At 50.0% G+C, this 27,813-nt stretch overlaps 1 protein-coding gene and 1 pseudogene across 1 annotated transcript; one reads left to right on the forward strand and one right to left on the reverse strand.

The window, feature by feature from the left end:
• Nucleotides 1-27,813, forward strand: part of LOC104380307 (eukaryotic translation initiation factor 2D-like) — a 777,252-nt pseudogene that overhangs the window by 188,838 nt on the left and 560,601 nt on the right.
• Nucleotides 2,023-27,539, reverse strand: LOC147526454 (uncharacterized). Its single transcript, XM_086629159.1, is given in 20 exon segments — nucleotides 2,023-2,487; nucleotides 2,604-2,709; nucleotides 10,022-10,224; nucleotides 11,895-11,945; nucleotides 12,112-12,219; nucleotides 12,635-12,789; nucleotides 14,374-16,267; nucleotides 17,149-17,274; nucleotides 18,209-18,378; nucleotides 18,584-18,711; nucleotides 20,559-20,752; nucleotides 22,139-22,369; nucleotides 22,549-22,695; nucleotides 22,981-23,125; nucleotides 24,062-24,244; nucleotides 24,831-25,009; nucleotides 25,485-25,650; nucleotides 26,215-26,297; nucleotides 27,018-27,074; nucleotides 27,441-27,539. Coding segments are annotated over 20 exon segments (4,890 nt in total).

The following is a 27,813-nucleotide window of genomic DNA, read 5'->3' on the forward strand; positions in this document are numbered from 1 at the left end:
CCCCCATCCCCCCCCAAGACAAGTGTGTGCCCGTTGCCCACCAGAGCTCTGCTCTGCCCTCTCCCCTCTGCCCTCTGCCCTCTGCCCTCTGCCCTCTGCCCTCTCCCCTCTCCCCTCTCCCCTCTTCCCTCTTCCCTCTCCCCCTCCCCACGGTCCCAGTCCCTCTGGTCAGGCCACTTCTGGCTGCTGCAGCTGCCGAGGATGCAGCCGGCGGGGCGGGGGCTTGGGGGGGCTGGATGAGCCCTGGGGCTGGGGGGGGCCAGGAAACCCCCATCCCCTCCAATGCCCTACTTGCCCATTTCAGGGACTGCTGCCATGATTCCTTCCTTTCTCCTGCAGTGCTCCATGCCCTGCCCTCTCGATCAGGTGGGGTGAGTTGTGGAGAACTTATCTCCACTGCATTGCCCGAGTAGAAGGGGCCACTGCAAAAGATATTTTGAAGGACGTCTTCATTTGCCCTTCCTGAAAATGCAAGCTTGTTCTTTTTTTTCACTACCCCTTTCCCTGCAGTCCCTGGTCGGAAAGGGTGGAAGGTTGGACATGCATTCAGAGAGTCGCAGCAAAAAAGCAGAGGGCAAGGAGCTCGGGCCGCTCTGTTTGCATTTGGCAGGGGTTAAGCTGCAATCCCACACTTGCCCGGGGCACACGTGCTCAATCGATGGCCGTGGGCTGTTTCTTCTCCCTTGACCTGTGTGACTCTGTCTTCGCTGTGCAGGCTGGCAGCTCTCCGGAGAGACTCTGCTTACAGAGAGCTGTGCTTGACCCGGCAGAGGGCTCTGAAACCCAGCTGGGAGGGATCTGTTCACCTCTCAACAGTATGGTCAGGCACGTGCTCAGGAGCCCTGAGTGAGCTGGAGGAGATGCCCAGCACAGCACAAAATGAGCCTGGACCTCTGAGACAGGACGAGAGGTGGCTCGTGCTGCAGAGGGCTGTTCGGGAGTTCGGTACTGGAAAAAACGTAATGCCTCTCTCACCTCTCCCCTACAGGGTGCAACCTTGTTGTGGCGAGGCTTTCTTGTGGCATTGGGCACTGTCAAAGCACAGTCTTCCGCCCTCGGAAGCTCTCTGCTAAATTGGAGAAGCGGCAGCAGCTGCCTCCTCCATGACACTGTAGCTGAACCTCCACAGTCAGCAGTGGGACTGGCAAGGAGTTTGGGAGGGGATGGTATTACTGGGCACTACTCTGCGTCTGTGTGCCCATCAGTGTCAGGAAAAGAGTTCCCAGAGTTCGCTCCCCAACACCAAGGAAGAGTGGTGAGGAACACAACAGCACAAGTGAGTCAGATGCGAGCACAGTGCAAGAAAATAGGTTTATTGTGCTGCTCCCAAGTGCAGGGATCAGGTGCGGGGCTGGTGGTGGTACCCCCAAACAGCATGTCTGCCTGGACTCGGCCAGCTGTGGCTCTGAGTGTTGTCAGACCTGTTCAGATAAGGCCCCTCAAGGACTGTATCCCATAGCCAGCCTTCCTCACGTAGCTTCTTGCCTTCACACCAGGGCACTGGGCTACTGCCATTCAGACAGTTTTAAATCCATCTCACTGCTTTTCTGGCAAATAGTCATCGGTTTGTCTAAGTGGATGTTGCAGAAGACAGTGTCAAAATCCCTTCTGAAGTTGAGCTAAATGACATCCAATGCTCTCTCCACATCCACCAAGCCACTCATTTTATCAAAGACAGCTATCAGGCTGGTCAGACATGATTTGTCCTTTGCAAATCCATGCAAAGTACTCCCGGTCACCTTCCTGTCCCTCCTGAGTTCACAAATGGTTCCTGGGATTATTTGCTCCATCACCTTCCCTGGGATGGAGGTGACTGACCAGCCTGTAGTTCCCTGGATCCTCTTTCTTGTCTCTCTTGAAGATAGGGCAACATTTGCATTCTTCCAGGCCTCAGGAACCTGTCCTGATTGTCATGACCTTTCAGAGATTATCTAGAATAGCCTTGCAGTGACACCAGTCAGCTCCCTCAGCCCCTGTGGGTGCATCCCATCAGCTCCATGGACTTACTTATGTCCCATTTGTTTAAACATTCCTCAGCCTGACTCTCTGCACCAGGGATAAGTCTGCCTTGCCCTGGACTCTCCCATTGGTCTCAGGGACTTGGAATTGCTGAAGGCAAGTCTTACCAGTGAAGATCGAGGTGAAGAAGGCAATCAGTACTTTGGACTTCTGCATGTCCTTTGTGACCAGGTCCCTACTTCCATTCAGCTGCAGGCCCACATCTTCTGAGTTGCTCATTCTGCTGCAGATGTACCTATAGAAATCTTTCTTGTTGCCCTTCATGTCCCTCACCAGATTCAACTCCCATTGGGCTTTGTCTTTCCTAACCTGATCCCTGCACACTTGAACAACATCTCTGCGTTCTTCCCAAGCCACCTTCCTGTGCTTCCACCTCCTGTATGCTTCCTTTTCATGTTTGATGACTGGTTGTTGAGCTTGGAGGAGGTAATCTTTGATTGTCAACCACCTCTCCTTGACTCCTCTTCTCTGGAGGACAGTCTCTCATGGGATTCTTCTGTGCAGATCTCTGAACAGGCCAGGGTCAGCTCTCCTGAAGGTCAGGGCTGTGATCTGCTACTTTATCACAAAAAGGGCAAGCTCACCATCTTGCTTTCCCAGCATGTCCTCCCAAAAGAGCCTGTATCCACTCGTTGCAGCACCAGGGTCATACGAGTTATCCTGGCACAACTCTGTGATCCCAATGAGCTACTAAAGCCCTGTGGCTGCACACAGACCTCCAGTTCCTCTTGTTTGTTCCCTGTCCTGTGTGCATCGGTGCAACAGCCTCCAGCTCCGGCCCCTTGCTGGCCATGGGATGTGTGCATTGTGGGTACAGGTGGGACTTGTGACCATCGCTTTCGGGCGATGGCCTGGTGAGGTGCGTGCCTCTGCCAGTGCACCGGTGTGCATCGGTCATCGCAGCTGTGACAGGACCTGTTGTATTCCTGATTTGCTGTGCTTGCAGGTTGCGGTGGTCCCAGCTCACCAGTGTCTGCTGTGGGGACCTGACCACAGCGCTGAGCACCAGCCAGAGCCTGTGGGAGCTGAACCTTGGTGGAGTGTGGGAAAATAACTGAAAATGGAGGGGAATGGGCGAACATTGTCCCCCAAAGTTCAGCTACATCTCTGTTATCAGGGATATGGAAGAACAAGCAAGGCCTACGTAATACCCCTGAAATGGGGAGTAGAGTGGTACGGAGTATCACAGCTCATCCCTGTTATCAGGGATAAGGGGCGCCTGGTGAAGATAACCATATAACTGCCACAAGGAACATGAATCACAACTGCTGCCTCAGCAGTGATGGTGAAATTGTGTCCTTTAGCTACTAAATCACACCTCCACCCGCCTCCAAGCTGTGACCACCCCCCATGAGAAAAATTCACACCAATCCTAATAAAGTTATGTATGACTAGAGTCATTCGAGGTCCACCTAAAAGAAACAAAAAGGTATAAAATGGCAAAAGACAAAGGGGATGATAGGGAGAAGACCCCCATCGAAACATGCGGGACCAGTCGACAGGCTGGACCTCTCTTCTCCCTACCATAGGGACGCCTATTGGTAAGAACTCTGTGTTATGTGCACTTAGTTACTAATATCTTACTAGCTATTTGGTATTATCACTGATCAGTAATAGTTTCATATTATCACTGCAGTATTTTAATTAAAGTTGTTCTTGTAGTCGGTCACTATCACCGGCTATCTACGAATCTATATCCTGTCACGAATAAAATTATATATACAAAAGTTCTGGAGACTTTTGCCCTTATTATTATAAGGAGGTTGGGCTATAGTACTACCGAAACTGGTGTACTTGCCAAAGTTATTTACACTGACAGATCGGTCATTTTGACCTCTTAAGGTGACAGTAAAATTGGCGTCACGGACAGGAGAGCCATGGATAAACTGCTACAAAAACATAAATGTGCTCCTTCCCCGGCTGGAAAGGAATGGGCTCAAAAGTATTGGAAGGATGAAAAGAAAGCAGTAGAAGGCATTGAAAAATGTCAGACTGAGCAGCAATTTAAAGAGGGTAAAGGAGATGTTTGTGCAGTGCTTGGAGCCTGTTTGTCTTGTGTACAGCAAGAAGCTGAAGATTTTTCTACCCCTACAAACAAATTGCAGATGTAGAATACACTGCTTTAAAATCAGAAAATGAGACATTGAAATCATCATTGGCTTTTGAGAGGGAGACAAAAGAAAAACTGGAAAACCAAAATGATAACATTTTGATTAAAAATGATAAACTTATGACTGAAAATGATAAGCTGGTAACTAAAAATGATCATCTTAAATGTGAGGTGGATCACCTTAAATCAGAAGTGGACCACCTTAAAACTGCTCGCTGCAGCACAGCGCAGAGAGAGAGAGTTGCTGGAAAAACAATCCTCTGTTTCGGTCGAACAAATCTGTAAATCAGTTCAGTACACGGATGCTGAGACTTGGGACAGGGACATTTGGAGTGACAGTGATGACAGTGAAATCATGGGGACCCCCAATCCCAACTCTCAGCCACTTCCTTTAAGACCATTAATTAAGACCAAAGCTGCTGTTGATAACAATGAAGAAATTCACGCTACTGTGCAAACAGTCCCCTGGTCCCTGCTGAATTGGCAAAATTAAAACAAAAATACTCCAGACACCCAGAGGAGTCAGAAATGGAACACGTGTGGTGAATCTCCCTTACAGGGAGAGATCAGATTTTACTAAGTGAGGACAAGACAGGAGGATACTGGGGTCTTGGCGTGTTTTTAACTCCTATACCTGGAAATGATTATTGTTCTTTTACTGCATGAGTGGCACACTGGGCAGGTGGTATAGATCCTCAGGAAAAAGGTGATCAGCTGAGAATTACCAATATGGGGCTCTCCAATTTGGCTTCCTCAGTGCCAAAGGTGGCATGCACACAAGCAATGCGTGAGAGACTCGACAAGAAAATCCTCCATGTTGGCTCCCATTGATTGAGCACAATTAACACCTCTAATTTGTGTTCTTCCTGATAGTTTAAAAACATCCGTAGTGACTGAAAAAGCTGCTGAGGATCTAAGCATAAAACCCAGTCGCCACAAAGTGAAGGTTGTTGAAATTGAAGGAGTTGTAAAAGAATGTCCAACAGCAGAAACAGCTCTGTGGCTTCCAGGAGAGAAAAAACTAACCCGTGCTGAAGCGCCAGTCAGTGCTGCCTGTACTGACACGTTAGGCTTTGATTTGCTGTTTGGCAGGTCATGGAAATTGCCTGACGGTTCCTTAAGGAGTTTTGCAGGGCTGAGCAATGAAGAGTGGTTCTGGGTTGATTCTGATTTTGTAAAACTGAAACTGTCTATTCCTAAAAATATAATTTGTAGGAATAATAATAATACTACTATTCCTAAAAAACTAAAAAGTGTCTATTCCTCTGCCCCCATCCCGAGCCACAAATACAAAACAAAATCCTCTGCCAGCTGCAGCACAGGCAGGAATTGACGGGGTGGTGAAAGAGGAGCGAGCTATTATTACTCATACTCACTCCCCCTACAACTCTCCTGTCTGGCCACTTGAAAAGCCAAACGGACAGTGGAGGCTCACCATCGGTTACAGGCAATTAAATGCCAACACTGCGCCTCTAGCAGCAGCCGTACCAAACATCGCAGAATTAGTGACTCGAATTCAAGGAGCTAAATTTCTAAGAGTCTGGTGGATTAAAGGGGCTACTTCTGTCCCTCCAGGCACTCTGGAAAAAATAGAGCATGGACAAAATCCTTCCAACAAAAAGGAGCTGCAGCAAACCCTGGGAACTCTAAGTTACTGGCGTAAACACCCCTCTAGTTTTTCCATCGTTGCTCATCCCTTGTATGATTTGCTCAAAAAAGGCAGATCATGGGACTGGACCAACCAGCATGGAGATGCATTAGAGGTCCTGATAAAAGGACAGAGATTATTTCAACAACTCGGTCTCATCCACCTGATGGATCCTATCTGTGTAGAATGGGGGTTCAGTGAACACAGTTCCCATTGTCACCAAGGCCTGTTGTTCCTGGTCCATGCAGTGAAGCAGGTAGCCAGAAAGGCACACCACCACCTGCTGGCATTGCTCAGAAACCCACTGCTCGTAAATGGTCAGGGAAAATACACCGAATCAGTACTCAGTGGATAATACCCTCATTTTAACTAACATTTGCCGGTTGCATTAGCAACCGAGCGTGGTTCTTTTTTTTTTTTCTCTTTCAGGAATCTAAGATGAACTGCACATGGACACTTGGATACGCCAACACAAACCCTGACTGTATACAGGGCATATTAATATTAGTTTTAGATATTATTCTACATTTTACCCTCCATTTACAACCAGAACAACCCAGAATGGCCATGGTCTCAAGCTTTCATTCGATACTCAAGCAGCATGGGGTGATACCAAAGTCCTATTGTATTATGTGAGAACCAAAAATGAGATTGTTAGTTAAATTTGACCTCTATACAAGATCCTTATAGGACCACGTACAACAAAAACTACACGAAATACTGGGGAGTATTCAAAATAAATGGTACCAAACCACCCATCATAAACAACCCAAAAAATCTTTGCACAACTTGATCGTAGATGCAATTGGCACAGCCCAAAATAACATTTCCTTGGCTCTTAGCTGTATCCAAGCTCAACTATGGATGCAATCCATAACCGCCTCAATTATAAGGGAAGGTGAAGAAGGCACCTTAGCCACTGAAATTAGGAAAGTGATTTGGGACAATACAATTGACTTGGAAAGAAAATTTTAGTCCTGGTGGTACTTAGTACATTTCACTTATGACTCCACCACCAGCACAGTCACAGCTTTTGTGCTAACTATATACAATGCTTCAGTATTCATGATACGCCCAATCATTGCGTTAGGATTGAGTCACAACAGAACTATACTCTGTCCTCTAGAGCATAGAGTATGGGCCCGGAAAAACAGAAATAAATGGCAAACAATTTATGTCAATTCATGCATTGTGCGAGAACAACAAGGATTCATTTGTGACGGTAACACCATCCAAGCCCAAGACATCTGTCTTGACATGGAACAGAATGTCTGTCATTTTGAGATCCGTCCCAACGAGAGTACAGAGACGATACTTACATATATTGGCAACCAGAGCCCTCCTTGCTCCCAGCCGGTCCAGCATGAAGTTTGCTGGTGAATACCCACGCACACCACAGCCTCTCACTCCCCTCAGCAGCTGGCACCAGGCACAAGGGCTGTGACCCGTGGTCCCGCTCCCACTGACGTGTGGAGCCCCTCACTCATGCAGTCCCCTCAGCAGCTGGTTTTGAGGACACAGACTGTTCCTGCTGCGGTGGCTGGAGATCAAAGACACCCACTTGCTCCAGCAGCGGCACTGGGAGCCCACTCACTCCATAGCTGACACCACAGCCCAGGGGCACCCACACCCCTGGTCTGACCCCTGTACTGGCACCAGTTTTCACTCTCAGACACAGATCTCACCAGCAGCTGGCACTTAGTCCTTGCAGTACACATGGACATGGGGTAGAGAGTGAGATTACACGGAGAGACAGACAAGACGTTTTAAGAGACAGGTATGAAAAGACAGTAAAAATACAGAAGACGACAGGACGGCCTGTGATGATCAGCAGCAGGGCTTGTCGGAGGAGGGGGCTGACTGCCCAGTTTCACCCATGGCTGGTCCCTTTTGCCCCCCTTTCTGTCTGTTCTTTTGCTCATGCACTTTCCCTGCTCTCCCCCCTCCCACCCACCCCCCCCCCCCCGCTTCACCAGTTTGCACCCACTGACCCCCCTACACCACCCACCCTCCGGTGCATCCTGATCAGCACACTTCAATACGACGACTAAAACTGATTTAGTGCTAGAACGTCCTGGATGTTTCCTTTACACGCAGACAGCCCTTACTGCACTGTATTTCTTTTGATGATTAACTTGTTTCTGTTTCACAGGAGTTAAAGCCATGGCTGTCTAAGTAAGTTCTTGTTCCTTAAAGGCGCTAGTCCTTAAAAAACCCTAAACCAAATTTCATTGTACTTTGAAAAAAGTCAGCACAGAGGACCTTTCTTCTAAGGCACGATGGAGAAGCTATCTTCTGAGCTTTGCACGGACTCTTTAGGAAGTTGTACAAGCCAAAATCATTACTGGATGCAACTGAATGGTTTTCATTGGTTCTCAAGCTCTGTGTATCTGTCCCTTCTTTTTCTTTATAGTTCATGTTAGATAACCATAGAAATGTAACTCAGTACCTTTTAATGACATTAAATAAAGTATTTGATGTGAATACATACAGTATTCATACAAATTAAAAGCCTGCAAGACTTTGAGGAGATATGGCTTTATAATTAAAAAAAGATTGAAAATTTTAAATGGAGTAATGTTTGTGATACCCAAGAATCAGACAAACTACAAATCCATCTGAAAATGTTTTAATTGAATTTTAAAATATTCTTTCACAGCAATAGCTTCAGTAACTTGCACTACATCAATCCCTGCATAACATTCAGGTTGCTTTCCTTTTCTAAACTAAAGGCTCGTTAGCAAATGCTAAAATAGAGTTTGTTTATAAAAATTAAAAAAGCCCCGAACTGTAAAACATTTATAACTACTACTAAAAAATAACACTCCAGCCTAGATTAGAATTGCTAACGTTAAAGCGGCTGGAAACAGTGCCGGAGAACAGGCAGCTGCGGGGGGGGAGACCACCTGGGCCAGGGCGTGCAGAACGGGCAGCCTGCGCCGCACAGCACCGTCGCCCTGGATTGCACTGCCCGAGCAGCTGGCGTGGAGAGGCTCGAGCTCACAGTCTTCTCCACCTGGGAAGGGCCTTGCTGCCACCTCGCCCTCCTCCCACCCTTCCCGCCATTGGGCTCAGGCCTCTGGAGGACACCTGAGAGACGCTGACACTGCCGACATCGGTTGCCTGGAAAGGCCTTGATAGCAAGGCCAAGCTGTGGGGAGAGCCTGTTCCACTTGCTTTGACATTCTCCCCATCCCATCCCATCCTCCCCATCCCATCCCATCCCATCCCATCCCATCCCATCCCATCCCATCCCATCCCATCCCATCCCATCCCCATCCCATCCCATCCCATCCCATCCCATCCCATCCCATCCCCCACCTCCCCTACCCTCCCCTCCTCTCCCCTCCCATCCCATCCCTTGCCTCCGGCTGGGAAGGGTATCTACTAAGGCCCTTTGGAGAGCAACCAAGCTGTCGCTCGGGCTGCTTGCCCCAGCAACAAAGCCAAAAGCAAATCATCTCAGCAGAGCAACCGCTGGTGCTCTGCTTTTTGTGCTGAAACTCGGAAGGAAGGAAGGGAGGAAGGAAGGAAGGAAGGAAGGAAGGAAGGAAGGAAGGAAGGAAGGAAGGAAGGAAGGAAGGAAGGAAGGAAGGAAGGAAGGAAGGGAGGGAGGAGGAGGAAGGAAGGAAGGAAGGAAGGAAGGAAGGAAGGAAGGAAGGAAGGAAGGAAGGAAGGAAGGAAGGAAGGAAGGAAGGAAGGAAGGAAGGAAGGAAGGAAGGAAGGAAGGAAGGAAGGAAGGAAGGAAGGAAGGAAGGAAGGAAGGAAGGAAGGAAGGAAGGAAGGAAGGAAGGAAGGGAGGGAGGGAGGGAGGGAGGGAGGAAGGGAGGGAGGAAGGGAGGGAAGAAATAAAACCACTCTCTTGCCCCACCTTCCACCCCTGGCATGTGCTCTTCACCCCTTCACTTTGGGAATCCCTCCCCTTCCCTCTCTCATCACAGGGAACAGCTAGGAACTCAAGGGGTTAAATCAGGCAACAGCTCCTAACAGCTCACTAGTGCAAGTCAAAAACTAGGATAGTCTTTCCTAAGCCACCTGTTTACCTACCCCTTGCTTTTTCCTATGGAAAAAGTGCAGTCCTGCAACTTTTCTTTACATTTTTTTAAATAAACAACTACTGTCACTAGGAGATGCTTCAAAATGCAAACAGAACAAAGGCACCCCCATTTCCCACAGCAAAATATCCCACATTTCTGGGAAGGACACAAGACAGGAACCCCGTGATACTGCAGCTGTTCCTCTACAGGGAAAGAGAGTTCAGAGGGCGATTCAGCTCCCGGGTCTCTGCCTCCAGAACAGCAGCTTCGGGCTCCCTGAGCACAGCTGCTCAGGAGTGAGACAGCTCTTGGCGAGGGTCTGACAGCTCCTGGCTGGTCTTGGCGTAGTGCTCAATATAGTCCTGCTGGGATTGTTGTCCTTGGGCAAGCTGCCTCTGCAGAAGGGACACCTGAGAGAGGCGAAAGGCAGAGCTCAGACAAGCCCGCGCTGGTAGGACCAGCCGTAGCTCCACAGTACCAGCTGTCAGGGAAGACACACCCTCTAACTCCGGTGTTGGCCAACACTATGTCCTTGTGGAATGGGAAGGAACAGGTTCCCAGAGTCACCCGGAACTGAGCTCACATTATCGACAATTCCAAGTCTCTTTCTGGCGTCCCATTCACACGTAAAACACTGAGCCGGGACACGTATGTTAAAGACAGAGGTTCCTACAGGGTTCAGTGGCCCAACTCTTCTTTGCAAAAGAGACATTTGGGCTACTGAGGCCGTAGTTCCACATGCTTTTGCCTCAGCAAAAAACCCCTGTCCTCTCATGACCTAGTTTTAAAACTCGACAGTGAGCCCCTGAAAAGGGAGCAAACTCTCGTTTTCCCTAACTTGAGAGCATTTCACAAACAAGCAGAGAAGAATTTGATGAACAAAGCTCAGGGGGAAAGGGGTCTTACAGGACTGCTGAGGCCTTCAAACTCCTCCAACTCGATTCCTTCCTGGCAACACGGAATTGTGCCGGCTGGGCTCTTTGGTGGGTCAGACCCAGCTGCTCTCACCTCCCATTAGGTTTGCAGTGCAGGGCAGCCACAGCAGCTCTGGCCTGTTGCCCTCAGCCTGCTCTGCCGTGGAGCACATGCCAGCACTGGGAGCAGCGCTCGGTGCTTGGCTGTGTTGGGGAAAAGAGCTCAGGTCAGAGGTTTTCCTCTGCTTTCCAAGTGACATGTGCTTTGCCAAGGGCTGTGTTCCACGTGGGAATGCAATCCCCAACCTCCAGCTAGGAACAGGACAATATTCTTTCTTGGCAAGTGAACTCAAAGAAGAGAAGCAATTCCTAAAGGAGTTCTACGGCTTATGGAACCTGCTACAGCTGACTTACACCACCAAGGTCTGCCAAGACAAAGCCAAAGCAGAGACATAGCGGGACCCTGATCTGCTAAGCACCTAGAGCAGACAAGATGTGAAACTCCGGCAGCCAGCTGCGGGAGGGGAAGGCGCAGTGCTGAACTAGAAGCCAGCAGTGCACATGGAAAGGATGACGTCAAAGGGACCTGACAGCAAACAATACGCATAGGCTAGGGACCACCTCCACTGAAGAGGGGGACAGACGTGACCATAATAAGGGCACTTTATGAAACTGGGCTCGGAAGCCTGAAAAACCCTCCCACGCTTTGGTGGGTAACCCAGAGGTATGAATGGGAGAAGCAGCCAACTGCTGCTAAGAGCATGTCCCAGGACGCAGGAGATCAAGTTCCGGTTCCACTGTTTCCCAGACCTCGAGGAGTGGCCTAACTAGCCCGCTGAGGACCATGCTTTGAGCAGAGCACCTCCGTGTTCCTACTCAAGGGGAACATCCTTACAATATTCTCTCTTTTCCGGCGAGTTTCAGGTTTCTCCATTTTTCCTCCAATCCCTCTCCCACCCTGCCTGATGTGTAGGCAAGTCAGAGACCAGCCCTAGGTGAAGGATGTTGTTTGGCCATGGCCAACAAATGTGTCTGACAGGGAATTTCCACTGCCGGCTGTACTGCCTTCCTGACAGCCAAACACCACTCGGGCTGTAGCAGCATGCAAAGTTGTGCCCATCAGTACAGCCACAGCAGCTCTTGATAAGAGCTTTCCTACTCCTCACCTGCTCCTGCAACTCAGCTAATCGACGACCGCAGCACGTCTGAGACTCCTCCTGTGAAGGAAACACAAGGATTTCTTCCTGCTCTCCAGTTTGGCCAGGGCCATGGTCTATATTCAACTGCTCTTAGGTCTACCGTGGGCGCTGCCGCCACTGGCATTTGCCATCATTCCTCCGTATGGCCAGAGCCTCCTCCCACCAAGTCACATTCTGCTCTCACCTGTCTAGAAGCAGGCACCTTGTATTGGTCAGAGAGAGAAAACCCACCTGCATCTGGCACCGACCGACCACTACGATCTCTCTTTAGCCTCCTCCGTTCACGCTCCACCTGCACGTGGGATAGGAGAAAGGGTCACAGAAAGCTGCCACAACCGAGGAGCAACAGAACCTCTGGCCATCATGGCAAGGAGGTTTCTGCTCAGAGACTGGTAATTGCACCAGAGAGCGTCAAGGACAAAAGCACTCGAGGTAGACTCTGGAAGAGGAAGAGCAATAGGAAACAGTTCTGACACAAGAGTGTCAAGTGGGTGTGTATGGGGACGCAGGGGCAAGAAGGGTGGTACCGCAGTGAATGTGCATTTGCGAAGGCAATGGGGTGCCAGAAGAGAGAGAGAATTCAAGAGTGTGTGCCCGTGGGGGAGAGGGAAGGAAACAAGCAGAGGACTCCAAAGTGCTGTCTGTGGAAGTGTGCTGTGTTCCAGAGGAGCGTGAGGCTTTGCAGAGGCAGGGAAAGCCTGTTTTACCTCCTCAAGAGTCCTCCTGAGCTCAGCATTGAGTTGCTTCAGCTCAGCCTTCTCCTGTTCCAGCCTTGCAACTGCTTGCTGCAGATGTTCCAGCCGCTGCAATAGGAGTCTCTTCTCCGACAGCCGTGAGAGCTGCTCCCCTTCTGCAATAGCCTGCTGGGCATACAGGGAGGAGATTATGTGAGCTGGTGCCACAGCAAGGTTAGGAGGGCCAGAATCAACACGCCGGGGAGAGTGATGGGACTCAGGATTGTCCAGACAATGCCAAGCCCCTTCCTCTTCTCCATGTCCACAGGCCAAACCAACACACTCTCTTCCTAGGGGCCCTCCTCCAGATCGCCTTGGAGAAATGCAGTTGTTTCTTCTGGACAGGTTTCCTGCTAGTTTTGTTCAACATCCCCCACCCTGGCTTTGAGAAAGACTGGAAATGTTCATTTCCTATTCAGCCACTTGACGGTTCTACAAAGGTCTCTAATACTTCCAGCTCCCTCTCTCTCAGCCCTTTCTTGTCCATCACAAAGACTTCCACGTTTACATGTTCCTCTTAGGGAAGCTATTTAACATCTTTGGGCATCCTCTTTGACCTTCACTAGCTATTCTCCCATCTAGAGTTCCACTCTCAGTCCTTGGACAACCAAACAGTACGCAAGATGTGGCTGAAGCATGTATTTCTGCAGTGATAAAATACTATGGTTTTGTTCTCTGTTCTCTTTACCTCTTATATCATTATTACAGAACTGCTGTATGAAAAAAATCACATTATCAACCAAGCCCTGTGCACAGCTCTCAACCTAGTCAAGAGCCACCTCCCCTCTCCGGAGTTTCTCGATGAACTGCTCCTTGAAGCAATCTCTGACAGCATCTACAAAGGTAGTCTTGATATCAGCACTATACCCGTCTATAGGGATGCAACTGCAGTACCTGGTCTAATGCTGTTGCATACCTGATCTATAGGGATGCAACTGAAATCTTCCATTGTTTAGATGTTTCCTGCCTTTAGCACTTCTCTGCTTCCCAGCAACAGATCATAGTACCTGTCATCATCCTGATCAGGCTGGCAGTACTCTATTTCTCAAGTCACATAGGAATGCATAACGCACAAATACAGTATTTTATCAGTAGCACTTTTTGTATGCCTGTACACTAACGTAACGCTACAAGTACTGGCAGAGTCCTGGGCAAGTTTGCGGCACAGGCTGTTGCAGCTCTCCCACTAGCAGTGCCTGAGTCAGATCACCTTGGAGAAACCCACACAAATTTACCATCATGCTTTTTGTCTGCGGCACAGGTGCATCCTGAACGCGCAATGAAGCCTTTAAGCTGATCAGGCCACGGTGCAAATGCCATTCCTTTCAAGACACTGGAAAAGCTGTACCTCAGAAATGTACATCTCTCAGTGCATCCTCTAAGCACCATCAGCGTAGCTGCTGTTCAGCCATCATTACAAAATTCTACTGAGTTTAGTACATTAGTTTGGTCAACTGTGCCCTTTCCTTTCCATGCCAAGCCCTAACTGCGGCCCCTTGGCTAAGTTTGCCTAGGTAGGAGAGAACCAATTACTCATCCCCAGCTTCTGGACTCGAGTTCATTTTAACAGCAAGCTCCCTAGTTCTTTCAGTAGTTCCGGGCTTAACAGAAAACATTCTAGCAGGTGACACATACAGCCAAGTCTGCTGGCTGCAATCATGGTTTCTCTGGCTGAGCAGGACACGTACTTATGGGAATATATATTCCCCTCTCTTGATGGGAAACATCAGTAGAATCCTTTAGGAACATTTCAGTTGACTGATGATCAGCCCTACTGCCTACCTGATGACAAAACCGGTCCATGTCCCTCCCGGAAACCACACTCTGCAGGGTGGCTATTTCTTCCCTCAGAGTCTCGTTGGCCGTTTCACTCTCGGTGAGGGCAAGAGTCAGTGCTTGTGCCTTCTCTTTCCATTTGACTTCTCCGCTTTTGGTCTGCTTCAAAGCAGCAATCACACGCTCCAATTCTTCCCCCTTTGCTTTCCGCTCACCCTCCAGCTGTTGGGTTAGCTCCTTCTGCCTTTGCAAGAGACAGTCTCTCTCCTGGAGAACTCTGCTCTTTTCTGCCTCCTCTTCCTCCCAGTTTTGGAGTTTCTGGATTGGTTTCCATAGGGTTTCCCCTCCATCTTTCCATTGCAAAGCTGATGATAATTGTTTCAGGAGCTCGCTCTGCCTCCTAAGCTCTTCTTCTCTCCCTGTCAGAGTCTTCTCTAAATACCTCACTCTGTCTCTCTGGTACTTGGTCTCTTCGTCCTTCTTTGCCAGAGTCTGCTGAACATGCCAGAGAGCTTTCCAAAGACCTCTTACTTCCTCTTGTTGCTTGCCTAGAGCCTTGATCTCTTGTTCCCTCTGATGCAAGGCTTCTTCCAGGAGCTTCTCTTGATCTCGGTGGTGTCTAACCTCTTCAGTCTTCTCCCGTAGCCTAAGCTGGAGATTCTGCAAGGTCTCCAGTTCTTCTTCCTGGCACTGCAGTTTTTGCACAAGAGTTGTGTTGTCTTCCTCTCTTTTCCTCACCACTTCCTCAAGTGCATTCACTTTATGCTGGCACGATGCTAGTGCTATTCTCACGCTTTCCTCACGAAGCTGCAGCATATTTGTTTGCTCTGTCAGCTTGAGGAACTCCAGACGGTTCTCCTTCAATATTTGGCTCATTTTGTCTAGATGCTGCTCTAGACTCTTGGCCCGCTTGCCTTCTACCTCCTTCTGCTCTTGAAGGTCCTGCACCTGCTCTTGCAAAGACACTCTCTCTTGATCTCTAGCTTCTAGGGAAGATTCAGCATATTCTAGTTTTTGCAGTATGGCTTTAGTCTGCATCGCTGCCTCCTCCTTTTGCTGTTGAAGCTTAGAGATAGCCTCCTCCAGAATCTCTATCTTTTGGTCTTTTTCTGTCAGAGTTCGTTGTGTTACTTGAAGAATTGTTTGCTCAGCTTCATGTTGTTCCTCCTTTTCCTTCCATGCCTCACATTGCTTTCTAAGGAATACAATTTCTTGCTCTTGTTCCTTTAGTGCCACTTGAAGATGCTGCACAATTGCCTTCTGCTGTTCAGAGTCTCGTTCTTGTTTTTGGAAGGCCTCAATCGCTTCCTTCTGAGATTCAATCAGGAAATCCTTCTCTTTCAGGATTGCCCTAGTGCACTCTAAGTCTCGGTGTAAGAGATTCAACTCTTCTTTTGTTTTTACCTCGTACCTCCGGGTTTGTTGCTTTAGCATGTCTATGAGTCTGTCCTTTTCTTTTAAGGTTTCTAAGCTCTGCACCAGTTGGTCACGGACAGCCCTTAACCGCATTACTGTGACTTCTTCAGCTTCCTGCATTTGCTTTTCTTGCGACTCAAGCTCTTGATCATTTTCCAGACAACTTAGACTCTCCTGCAAAATTCTTCCCTGTGCTGCCTCTTTCTGGAGCATCTGGATTTTCTGCCACTGCATTTCCATTTCCTTATTTTTCATTTTTAAGATAGACAGGGTGCTTTGGAGTTCTTGTTGAAGGGAGTGGTTCATATATGTTATTTTATCTGCTCTGGTTTCAGAGGCTGTGAGTGATTCCTGAAGAAGTTTTATCTCCCATCCCGGTTCTTCTGTCACTGCTTGTAGCCTGTCACGTTTGTGCTGCAAAACAGGGAGAAAGAGTAAATAATTCCATCTCTGCATGTTTGCTTTTCACACTGGATCAGAACTCCTGCTTCAGTGGCAGTCAGAGGCTGAAGCTGGAGCCTGTCATAGAAAATTCAAGCTATTCAGTTGGCTTCCCTCTTCCATGTCACTCAAAAAAGATTTCAGAACTCTACTGTATATATCAGACTCTGTCCACAGCTGATTTTTGGAGTCATTGTAAATGAAGAAGTGGGAAAGTATTGATCTGTAAGAGCAGCTGCACTGGCTCGAAAGTCTAGGCTCGTATCCTGTATGGAACGGGACCTGTAAGTGCCTACCCTGAGAAGAAAGCCTAAGAGTGGGGTAGGCTTACAGGACACCCACCCTCCCCAACTCCAGCGCCATTGCGGCTTGGGAGAACTTTCACAGTCTCCTCCTGACCCCATATAGACCTGCTGTATTTACAACATCCTTTCTCAAGGAGTTCAACAGGTCTGCGCCACTGGAGATATACCACCTCCTGTCGTTTGCTTGCACCGTGGCTCTCACTACCTTCATCAGATGGCTCTTGTTCTTCTCTGGGAAAAGAGAGGGAACGATGGCTGTTCCCCCTCTCCCTGCCTCTCGGCATGTTGTAGACCTTTCCTGTGCCACCCTTTAGGCTGCTCATGCAGCCACTCCCATCTTCCTTTTGGAATCTCTGGAGCTTACCAGGCAAGTAAGCTGCACTAGTCCTTGCCTCCTCAGTCCCAGGACTTCGGCTTTAGTTCCTTGCCACTGCCCTTCACTGTGCTACCTGGACCTCTCAGCCTCTCTCACCTTACATCCGATTGCCAACCACCTGTTCCTTCAACCTACCCTACCAGTCAGGCTCACCTGTCCATTCTCTACCCTACCTGTTGCAGCTCTTCCATGTCCTGCCTGAGCTGCTCCAGCTGCTGGTAGGCTTCTCTTCGCTCTCCCTGAGTTTGGCGTAGCGTCCGTATCAAAGCGTTCTTCTCATGCTCCTTTTCTCGCAGGACCTGCACAGAAATAAAGACAAGACGAGTTTAAACTTCCCATGCAAAATTTGTGTGGCAAGACTCAGAGACTGATGGGCTCACACTTTCTCAAAGCACTGTGCTGCTGATCTCCTAGGTCATTATCTGCCCACCTGGAGACACAGCTTCCTCATGAGACTGGCAGTATAGACATGGTCCATCCCCGATCCATCTGTGATTGAATCTCCAACAAACTCTTAGCCATCTAACAGCAAAATGTGGGGCATTTCTCAAGTGTCTCACCTTGCTGCTGAGGGTATCCCTCCTCTTCTGCTCTGTCCTCTTTGCCTTTCAATAGCGACTTTTGCGCCTAGTTGGCAGCTGAGAAAACGCCAGGCTGCCAGAGGGCTGAAGCTAGCAGCTCCTGCAGAAAGCTCCCGTATTCTAAAGGCGGTTTGCTGAACACTGCTCCACTTATATGGTACTCAGTAGACTTTGGTAAAGTACTGACATTACAGGGACATGCTGTCATCTCTGAGCACTGCCCTGTCCTTTCAATACCTGCAGACACAGCTGCGGGCACTGCTGTCCCTAGGCAGTCTGCATAAAGAGGACTTTGGCCAGGACACAAGGAGGACTCTCAGTGCAGGACAGGGTTGCTTTGGCACAGGAGATCTGGGCACAAAAGAGCTTCCCACCAACTGTCTCAAAACACAGCTCAGAAGACACCTCTGTTTTGCTGCTCTGAAATATTTCAGAGGAGGCTTTAAGAGGTTTTTTCTTTGGTCAACAATCCTGCCGCGCCTCTCCCCGTCCTCCCCAAATAAAAACCCCATCCTGATGGGGATTCAGTCCTCCAAACTCAGTTTTGGCCTATGACAGAGGATTGCTGACATTTCACACACTCAGGCTACTATTCTTCTAAAGCCAGCCCCCAAAGCTTGCTTGAAGAACTCAGAAGCACATTGTTTCCTACCAGGTCTTGCAGGAGCTTGTTCGTTTCAACTTCCTGATCAGTGTCCTGAAGGCTGAGTGCATCGTCATCCTGCTGTTCTGTCCGCAGGAGCTGTCCTGCTGTGTTTTCCTGTTCCTGCTTCATGCCAGATGTCTCTGCTTCCAGCTCATCTTGAAGGCACTTGACCTCCTCTGCAAGCACAACAAATGGCAAGATTCAGAGTCTACACAAACAATGGTTCTGGCTTTACTGACCTTAAGCCATTGGAATTTCAGTGTAGGAGGGATCTGCGTCCAGCTCCTTCACTCCTCAGAAGCACTGCGGACAGACAACTGATTTTATACCATCTTCTCTGGCCAGGGGGATGACCAGAAACAAAGCACACGACGCTCCCACCTTGTATCACCTCCTTGGCCCGTGTGACTACATGAAGTTGGATTTCCAGCTGACTCCTGGTGATCTCCAGCTGAGAGCAGTGCTGATGAGCCTCCAACAGGCTGGATTCCAGGCTCTCTTTCACTGACCTGCAAGTTGTGAATACGCAGAGAAATGACTTTCCGGCTCCTGACACCCACAGGGAGTCAGTCCAGTAAGAAGTCGGTCAAGATCCCTATGCCTGAGTACGGAAAAGGGGTTGCATGGAAACTTGTACACAGAAAACACAGAAATCTACACTTTAAAATAGCGACGCAGGCCCCTCTGAGGCAATGCCCAGGCTTTCCTTGCGACCTGGCAGAACATGGACAGCCCAGCCCAGTTTGATCTCAAGAGCCAAATCTGAACTTGCTCTGGTCTGCTTTAGGACACACGGGTAGCTGTGCCCACAAAGCTGGTGCCAGCAAGAGAAAGCCCAGCCTCTGCTCACAGGCCTGATCTCATCACCACTTCCACATTGCTCTGCAGGGGCACAGAAGAGCATTGTCCTGGCTGACTCACGACTTTTTAATGCTCTTCATAGCATAGGGATAGGTAGGTCATTTCCCAGACTCCCTGTATTGAAAAGGGACTAAAGAAATGTAGCAGATGATATTGTAAAATCTCATGCTTGTAGCAGCATTTGTAGGAAATCAGAACCTGATTGCATCTGAACAAGAACCATCCGAAAGGACAGACAGGTCTTACATCCCTGGGCTTCAACCAACTGCTCCGTATGACACCCAGAATTCTGGAACCAGGAGCTGCAGTTCCCTCCCTGACCTAAGGCTCTTGAGAACAACATCCGGCAAGAATAGATGCTGATTTTTTGTTATCTATCGCCAAATTATGTTCATAAGTAATAGATATTTTTTTAAAAAAATCATTTCTCTCTTGAAAAAATAAAGGGAGCTGCATATTTAATAATTTAAGAATGGCCCAGTAACTGACCCAACGTAGTGCAGCTGGATCAAATAAGAGAAGCTGGAGCTCAGAAGAAGCAGCAGCAGCTCTCAAGAAACACACTGAGTCAAAAGGGTGTTTACCAGCCTTGCTAACAACATGCTCTGGAGTGGTAAAGCGTAACAGTCAAGACGCATGACAAACGATCTCTAAAATATCATTTGTACAGCTCTGCAAGTTCAGGAGTCTTCTAAAAAACACCTGAGAGGAGGGCAAACATCTCAATACTTTTCTTTTTTTTCCCTTTTTCCCCCATGAAGCAGAACTTCTCACATTTGATCTTAGAAACCTGATACAGCAGAAGGACAGCATCTTGTTCCTCCCCTGTACGAGTTCTCTGTGACGTCTGTCTCTAAACAGCAGGACCCAGACATCAATGACGGGCAAGAACCCCAGGGACTGGTGAGAATTCAAAAGAGGCTTCCCTGCTGCTGGTGGAATCAACTCCAGGTCCTGCACCATAGGTAACAAGAGTTAGCTTAGAAACAAAAGGCCCTCAAGATTTTCAGCAGGAGCCTCTATCTTCACCCTAAACAGCAGTGTCCTCCTCACAACGTCTGTACATAATAGCCTTGAACTCTGAACATCCCATGTCAAACTACTTGAGAAGGAAAAGTCTATGTTCAAATGCATACAGCAAGAAACCCAAACCAGACAGAAACTTCAGGTTTCAGTATACATCTGTGTGCTTTCATTATTACTCAACTCAGAGCCAAGTTGGCTTGCTTTGGGCTTCGCACAGGAATGTACAAAGGGGCATAAACATGAGCCCAAGGCTCAGGAGAGCTTTGCTCACTTTAGCTGTCACAAAAGAACATTCAAATCATGAAACACTTGAGTTTTTTTTGCTCTAGAGTCTTCTGTTTTCCACCCATGGAAGGTGAAAACATCTGAAAAGCACACAGGATGCAATAAATCCTCGTGTAGCGATTACCACCTTCACAATCACAGATGTGACATAATGTCCTGCTGAGGGTGTCCTCCCTGCTTTTACCTGGCCTCTGCCAGCTGTTCTGAAAGGCCTCGTCTGTCTCGCTCCATGGCTGCCAGTCGCTCCTCCAGGGCAGCCTTCTCACGCACCAGCAATTCCTTCTCTTTGGACACCTTGGCCAGTGCTTGCCCTTGGCGAGAGAACTCGTGGCCCAACTGCTCCAGATCACTGCTGGCTGACTCTTGCTGGTGGTAAACCTGAAAGCGGGACAAAACACGGTTGGAGTCCTTTCTCTGGCGTTTGGGGCAGAGCCAGCCACTGCTACTTCTGCCTCAGCCAGAGGAGAAAGAGCTCCTCTACTCTGGGCTCAAAGTTTAAGAGCAGCCGCTCTCCACTGCACTAATACCCCAGGCTGCCAAAAGGCACTGGCACTGTTAACCTGAACATGATGTGCAAGGCCCTTTTGGGTTGCCTGGGACCAGTCAGCTCCTTCACGACAAACGCACATACCCCAGACGATGCATTGGCGTGCAAAATTACTGCATTTGCCACAACTGCCATCTTGCAAACTGAAATTCTATCAGAATCTATTCCACTGCTGGAAATTTTCAAGGTTGAGCAAAAGCAACTTTGCTCGCTGAAGACAGTGAAAATACACAGGGTTTCTTCTTGTAGGAAAAAAAAAAAGGGATCAAGGTGTAAACCTCCTTCAGTGTGTGAAGCTGTTGGATGCAATGAGCTGATGCTCGGCAGGGAAACAGCCTTTGCGGTGCGCAGCGTCATTTAGTGATTTATGAGGTCTGGCTGATGTGACCAAGGAGATGGTAGACTCTGTTTGTACAGTAGTCCATGGCAACAATACTGTTTACTTGTCTGACACAAAGAAGTTGTCTAATATGCCTTGCTGGTATTCAAGCTTGAAGATGAACCGTGAGTTTTTAGTTTTTTTCTGCAGGGTAACACCTCTGCTGGGTATCTGCCAAACGTACCACCTACTCCAAAACTCAGACTGTCCGAGTCAGAGAACAGAGCATCAGCAACAAAAGATTCTCTCCAAGTTATCCCATAATACCCACGATTGGACGTTATGAAACTGACATTTAAATGACGACAAACTCCCCAGTCTCCTCCACTGACATGATTCTCCCAAGCTCTTTTTCCAGGGGATCGAAATCAGGTAGTCCAGAGTGAGGAGTCTTACGTGATCACCTAATTCTCAGCTTCTTCCTCAAAACCTAAAGAGGCTCTAGCAATTCACAGAACCAGAGAATCATTTAGGTTGGAAAAGACCTTCAGCTTACCTTGTAAATAACTCCAGGGATGGGGACCCGACCACTTCCCTGGGCAGCCTCTTGCAATGCCTGACAACACTTTTGGTGAATTTTTGAACTTTACTCCAGGATAAACAACCCCAGTTCCCTCAGCTGCTCCTCGTAACACTTGGGCTCCAGACCCTTCACCAGCTTTGTAGCCCTTCTTTGGACTCGCTCCAGCACCTCAATGTCCGTCTTGTAGCGAGAGGCCCAAAACTGAACACAGTATTTGTGTCTCCTTGACACAAGCACGGCAGAATCCAACAGATACAGCTTCCCTGAGCCAAAGAGCCAGAAGCCCACCCAGAAGCACCAGGTTTTTGGCCTCACCTGACTGAGTTTCTCTTGGGTTTCCTCCCTCTCCTCTGCCAGGATCATCAGCTCTACCCGCAGCCCCTCCTGTTGCTCCTCTGTGCTCTTCAGCAGCTGCTCCAGGTGGGCTTTCTCTGCCCGGAGCTCTTCATTTGTTCTTTCATACAAACGCAGCTTCTCCTGTTCACAGATCTTGCCTCTCTCCATCTCAGCCACTTGACTGGACAGAACTTCATACTCTTGCTCCAGCTACAATCACAGAAGCACAGAAGACAGAGAAGTAAGATTTACTAGGGAGAAGGTTTGGCATGGATAGAAAAAGCAACATTTCTGTATGCAGACAGGCATCCTGTTGCAAGGCAAGAACTCTGAGAAGAAGAAGCAGCTGGAGACAAACACCTGGCAAGACCTTTGGCAACACTGCTCACCTGTAGCACAAGTTGGTTCAGTTGCACTTTCTCCAATGCAAGAACTTCACCGACACTGGTCGTGTTCGCTGCTGCATCACGCAGATCAGCTAGGTCAGCACTCAGCTTATTCTGAGCCCCTCTCAACTCTGCTACTGACTGCTCTGCCTGAAGAGACAGAACAACGTGATAACAAAGGCAGGGAAACCCCTGACTTCAGGTGGCATCTCCACATCTCCTTTGGTCTCTCTGACCTACTCCCAGTTCAGCACTTCCAATAAGCACGTGGGGACTTAACCAACCCAAAGAGCCTGTCTGGTCTGATCACCATTTTACAACAACAACAACAACAACGCTGCCCCTCTCTTCTACTGCCAGAAACAGCATGTGGGCTGGTCTTGCTGTCACAACTCCCTCTCCCACAAGTGCTACCTAGCAAGAAGGTGACCATACCTTCTGCAGGGCCATGGTAAGCTCATCTCTCTCTTGCTTTAGCAGATCCTTCTGAAGGTGTGATTCCTCCAGTCTCTCTCTCGCCACTACCAACTCGCTCTGTAATAAGGCGTATTTTCCTTCAAGTGCAGCTGTGTCCTTCAGTCTAGGAGAAGGGGAAAGACAAGTTTCTAATGTCAAAACATTCTCGTTTCCAAAACCAGGAGTACAAACTATGTTCCTGAGACGGCAGGTGGAACCATTTCCAACAGCTTTCTCTTTACACCTAAAGAATGCTGGAACTCCCTGACTAGAGCTGCACCACTCTTTGTCATTGATGGAGGAGATACATTTGTCGCTCAGAACGTAAAACAAACTCCCTGAAATCACAGAACATTTCCAAAACGTTCAGGTACTCTCAACTTAACAGCTTCCTGCCTGTTACGTCTCTCTCTCCTTTTTCATACATTGGACACAAGACTTTCCACAGTTCTTCTTTGGGTAAGACAGACTTTTTGCATCCAGGTGAATATTCCCACAATTACTCTTGCCTTCAGCAGCCAAAAGATGAGGGAGCCTACAATCTGTCTGGGGAGGAGATGTGTATGAATTTCCAAGCCAATAAGCATGGCATCCCAGGAGGATTCAGGCTGGCAGGGACCCCGGAAGGCCGCTAGCCCAATCTTCAGCTCAAAGCAGGTGGGGTCAGCTATCCCATGATCAGGTCAGGTTGCTCAAGGCTCTGCCCAGTGGGCTCTTCCCAATTGCCAAGGATGGAATTTGCACAACCTCTCCACAAACTCTTCTGCTGCGTGACTGCCTTCAGGGTTGATTTTTTTGTTCTCCTGAAATCCAGTCTGACTCTCTCTAGTTTCAGCTTATGTCTGTCATCACCTACTCTGGTCACGTCTGGAGTGATATTTTTGAAGGGTCAGAAAGAAAATCCAAGGAGGCAGCTGCACTCTAAGTCGGTAGGCAGTCAGACCTACCCACGTGCTCCCTTCACCCTTCAAGGCTACAAACAACGAGCATGCCAAATTCATTCTTTTACAATGGGCCTCCTAAACTCCCACCCCTGCCCAGAGAAAGTTCAAATGCTCACAGGAGCTCCTGGTCACGACGCGCTCTCTCCATGGCCTGTTGCTGCTCCACCTTCTCCCGCTGGGCCAAATCTTCCTTCAGCTGCAGTTCAGCATTACGTTGACGCAGACACAAGGCTTCTTGCTGCGCTACTTGAAGCCGTTGCTGTAGCTCTTCCCTGGATGTCTTGAGCTTTGCACAGTCACTGCAGAGACAAGGCTCAGTCAGAAGAACAAAGAGGCCTTAAGAGTCACAGGTCCCATTTTCATCATTCCAGGATAGAGTTGTGGGGAGCACAGTAAGGAAGAACTTGCTCTTCCCCTCGCAAGCAAACTGAAGAGGGAAAGAGAAAGGAAGGCAGGCTTTTGCCTTCCTTCAGGGAGAAGCAGTGGACAGGAAAGGGCACCCAGAGAACAGCATTCAGAGAAGCAGCATGTCGAGAAGGAGGCGTCTTGGTTTCCAACATTGCTCTGAAGCTCCAAGGCAGCCTCAGGATACACAGTAGAGCATGAAAAGCAGTGACAGGAGGATGCTAAAGTGCCAGAGGCATATGCGTGGTAGGGCAGGTGAGTTCTTTGTCCACCACACCTCTGAACTCCCAGAATTGGAGGAGGAGAAGAGGAGGAAGAGGAGGAAGAGGAGGAAGAGGAGGAAGAGGAGGAAGAGGAGGAAGAGGAGGAAGAGGAGGAAGAGGAGGAAGAGGAGGAAGAGGAGGAAGAGGAGGAAGAGGAGGAAGAGGAGGAGGAAGAGGAGGAAGAGGAGGAAGAGGAGGAGGAAGAGGAAACACTCGCCTTCTGAGGGCTTCTACCAGAGCCTGGAGGTGCTGCCGGTGGCTGCTGGACATCTCGCGTTCCTCCTCCAGTTGCTCAAGCCTGTGCTGCAGCTTCCTGCACTTCTCTTCCTGCTGTCTGTGCTGCTGCTGCAGGAAATTGATAGAGTCCTGCCTGGCAGAAAGCTCTTCTTTGAGGGCCTACAAGGAATGGGCAGGGAAAGAGCACAAATAAGCAATAAGGAGCAGGGAAGATGGCTCCAGAAAGCTGGGAGATGAAGCAAGCAGAGAGACAGCTCACCTGAAAGCAAAAGCTGGGATGAGAGGGTGGAGATCAAGGAGAGAAAAGCAAGAGAACACAGAGCTGGTGAGACTGGCAAGGCAATACAGTAGCAAGAGTGGGTAGGCTAGAAAGAAACATGCCTAAAACTGGCTGATTAAAGGGAAAGGTTTGAAGCTGAGTGAGGCAGTACAGTCACAGCAGGTGGGCATCTTCCATCATCACAAGTTGCTGACACTCCCCCATCTCACACCCCTCTCTTCTGCTCCTCAACACCAACACATCCATCCTCAACAGAGACACAACTTTCACACAGCAAGTTCTCTAGGCCAGAAATAAAATGCCTTCTCATTCCACTCTGGCCTCACATCTGACATTCCTGTAGCCTGTGCTTACCTCACTCTCCATGTGCCATTCACTCTCCTTCTGTTCCAGCTCCTCCCGGGCCTTCATCCAATCTGCCATCAGTTTCCCAACATCTTCTTTAAGGGCGGAGTTAACCTCATTCACTTTATTGAGGTGCTCCCATAGCAGAGCGTTCACTTCTGCCAGATTCTTACACCTTGCAAAGGGAGAAACAGCAAGGTCACTGAACAACTGTGAGCCACAAGCAGCACCCCGTGATTTCCCAGCTGCCTCAGCACTGACTTTGTGGTCCAACTGACAGCAGTAAAAGCACTTTCTAGGATTAGCTAAGACCTCTCAGTGTTGGCAAACGCATTTGCTTCTCCTTGCTTTAAGCCTTCCATTCCCATCTATGATTGCGGTTTCCCCTTCCTCTTCAACTTTGACGATGCCCACAGCTAATGTCTTGCCTCCCCTTCATGCTGTCTGATCCCTGGATGCCTTGCCTTTCTCTAGCATTGGCCTGAACCACTCACCTGCTGAACCACAGAATAATTCTGTCTGGAAAGGGACCTTCGGAGGTCACCCAGAATAATCCCCTGCTCAAAACAGAGCACACAGCACTATTACTGCACCACAGACAACAGACTGTGGACCTCTCTCCTTCCACAGCGCCTTGTCCAACCGCTTCCCTTGGGGACACTAGGTAGCACTGACAGGTTTTCCCTCGCTTCCATGAGCGCCAGAATACCAAGTAGGAGGCAACGCTTCTTCCTTGTACCTTTGCTGCTCCTCTTCCACCTGAAGCAGTGCTTTCTCTAGGCTGTGGTCTTCTGTGGCTTCCCACCCGCCTGGAAGACACCCCTGAAGAAGAAAGGAAAGGTTTAGTCCAATTCTTGTGTTCCCTTCCCTACTGTTAGCAGCCAACACTTTCCCCTCCGCTTGTCTGGTATCTCAGCAGCTCATGGCTTCTCCCAGATGTAGCAGTGGCGTGACGATGGAGAGGAAGGGAGGGCAAGGGTGTTACTCAACAGGAGTCGCTCTCCTTGCTCTCCCACGGTTGCACTCTCCCAGTGAGGTATGCTCAGCTCATGACTGCCAGTGCTCCCTTCGACTCGAACCCTGGGAATGCTCTCCCACTCTCCTACCCTTCGTTGCCAAGTTTACTTCAGCCGTGAGGTAGAAAGAAAAGCAGAGAGCCAGCTCTCCGTGTTGAACGCCAGCACTCTTGCCTTCCAAAATGCTGCGTTTCAACCAATTCTTTTTCAGAGTCGGCCAGATAATGGAACAGGCAGGACAGCCTGCTCCTGAGACCTCGGACAAAACGGTACTCCACCACTAAAAAAACCTCTTTCCCAAAGCAAAAACCCTTCTGGAAAGGGTTTTCTGGACGGGCATTTCCGGCACTCCTGGCTGCTCTGTGAATGTCAACTGCACAAAACACTGACGGGCAAGCGTGCAGCGCTTCTCTGAACCCCCAGGGAGCAAACTCCGGTTTGCCCCTGTCACTGCTTCGGGAGCTTTGTTTTGTCCGCGCTAACGCACGCTGCGCACGCCGTCTGTAGCCAGCGGCTGCCCACTCACCGCGCCTGCTTCCAGCTGCTGCTCCAGCTCTCGGCACCGAGCGCGGTACTGCAGCACCTGCACGGACACGCAGAATGAGGGGGAGCGAGGGCAGCTCGGCACAGCCCCGGCTCCGCCCGCAGCAGCTTTTCGCCGAGTCTCCCCCCCGGCACAGCCCCCGCCCAGCGCCGCTCATCGCCAGCGCAGCGCGGCGGCCCCGCGCCTGGGCGGGCCGGGCGGAGCGGGGCGGCTCCCGGGGCTTCCCCCGAGCTCCGGGCTCGGCGCCGTCCCGCCCGCCGCAGCCCCGGGGAGGGCCCCGCTGGGGCCGCGCCCTCGGGCTCCGACATCGCCGCCGCGGCGTCCCCTTTCAGCGCGGCGCGGCCGGCCCGGGCACCCCGGCCCGTCCCCGGCAGCTCCCCCCGCGGGGGCGCCGCCGCCCCTCACCTTCGCCTGCAGCCTCCGCACCAGCACGGCTTGGCGCTGCCGCGCCTCCTGCGCGCTCTGCAGCCGGCGCCGCAGGGAGCCCCGGCTCGGCGCCGCCATGGCCCCGCTGCCAGCCGAGCCCGCCGCCGGACGGGAGAGCCGGGCGGGGAGCGCCGCGCCCGCTCGGGGCCGCTCTGCGGCAGCGCTTCGCTGCTCGTTGCCCGCTGCTCGCTGCCCGCTGCTCCCTGCTCGCTGCTCGCTGCCCGCTGCCCGCTGCTCTCTGCCCGCTGCTGGCTGCCCGCTGCTCGCTGCCCGGGCCGCGCCGGGCTGCGGTGCTGCCGCGGGGGAGAGGCCGCCCCGGCAGCGCTGTGCCCCGGCGAGCGCTGCTCGGAGA

The sequence above is a fragment of the Tauraco erythrolophus genome, chromosome Z (genome assembly GCF_009769465.1).
Source record: "Tauraco erythrolophus isolate bTauEry1 chromosome Z, bTauEry1.pri, whole genome shotgun sequence".
In the NCBI taxonomy this organism is placed as follows: domain Eukaryota; kingdom Metazoa; phylum Chordata; class Aves; order Musophagiformes; family Musophagidae; genus Tauraco; species Tauraco erythrolophus.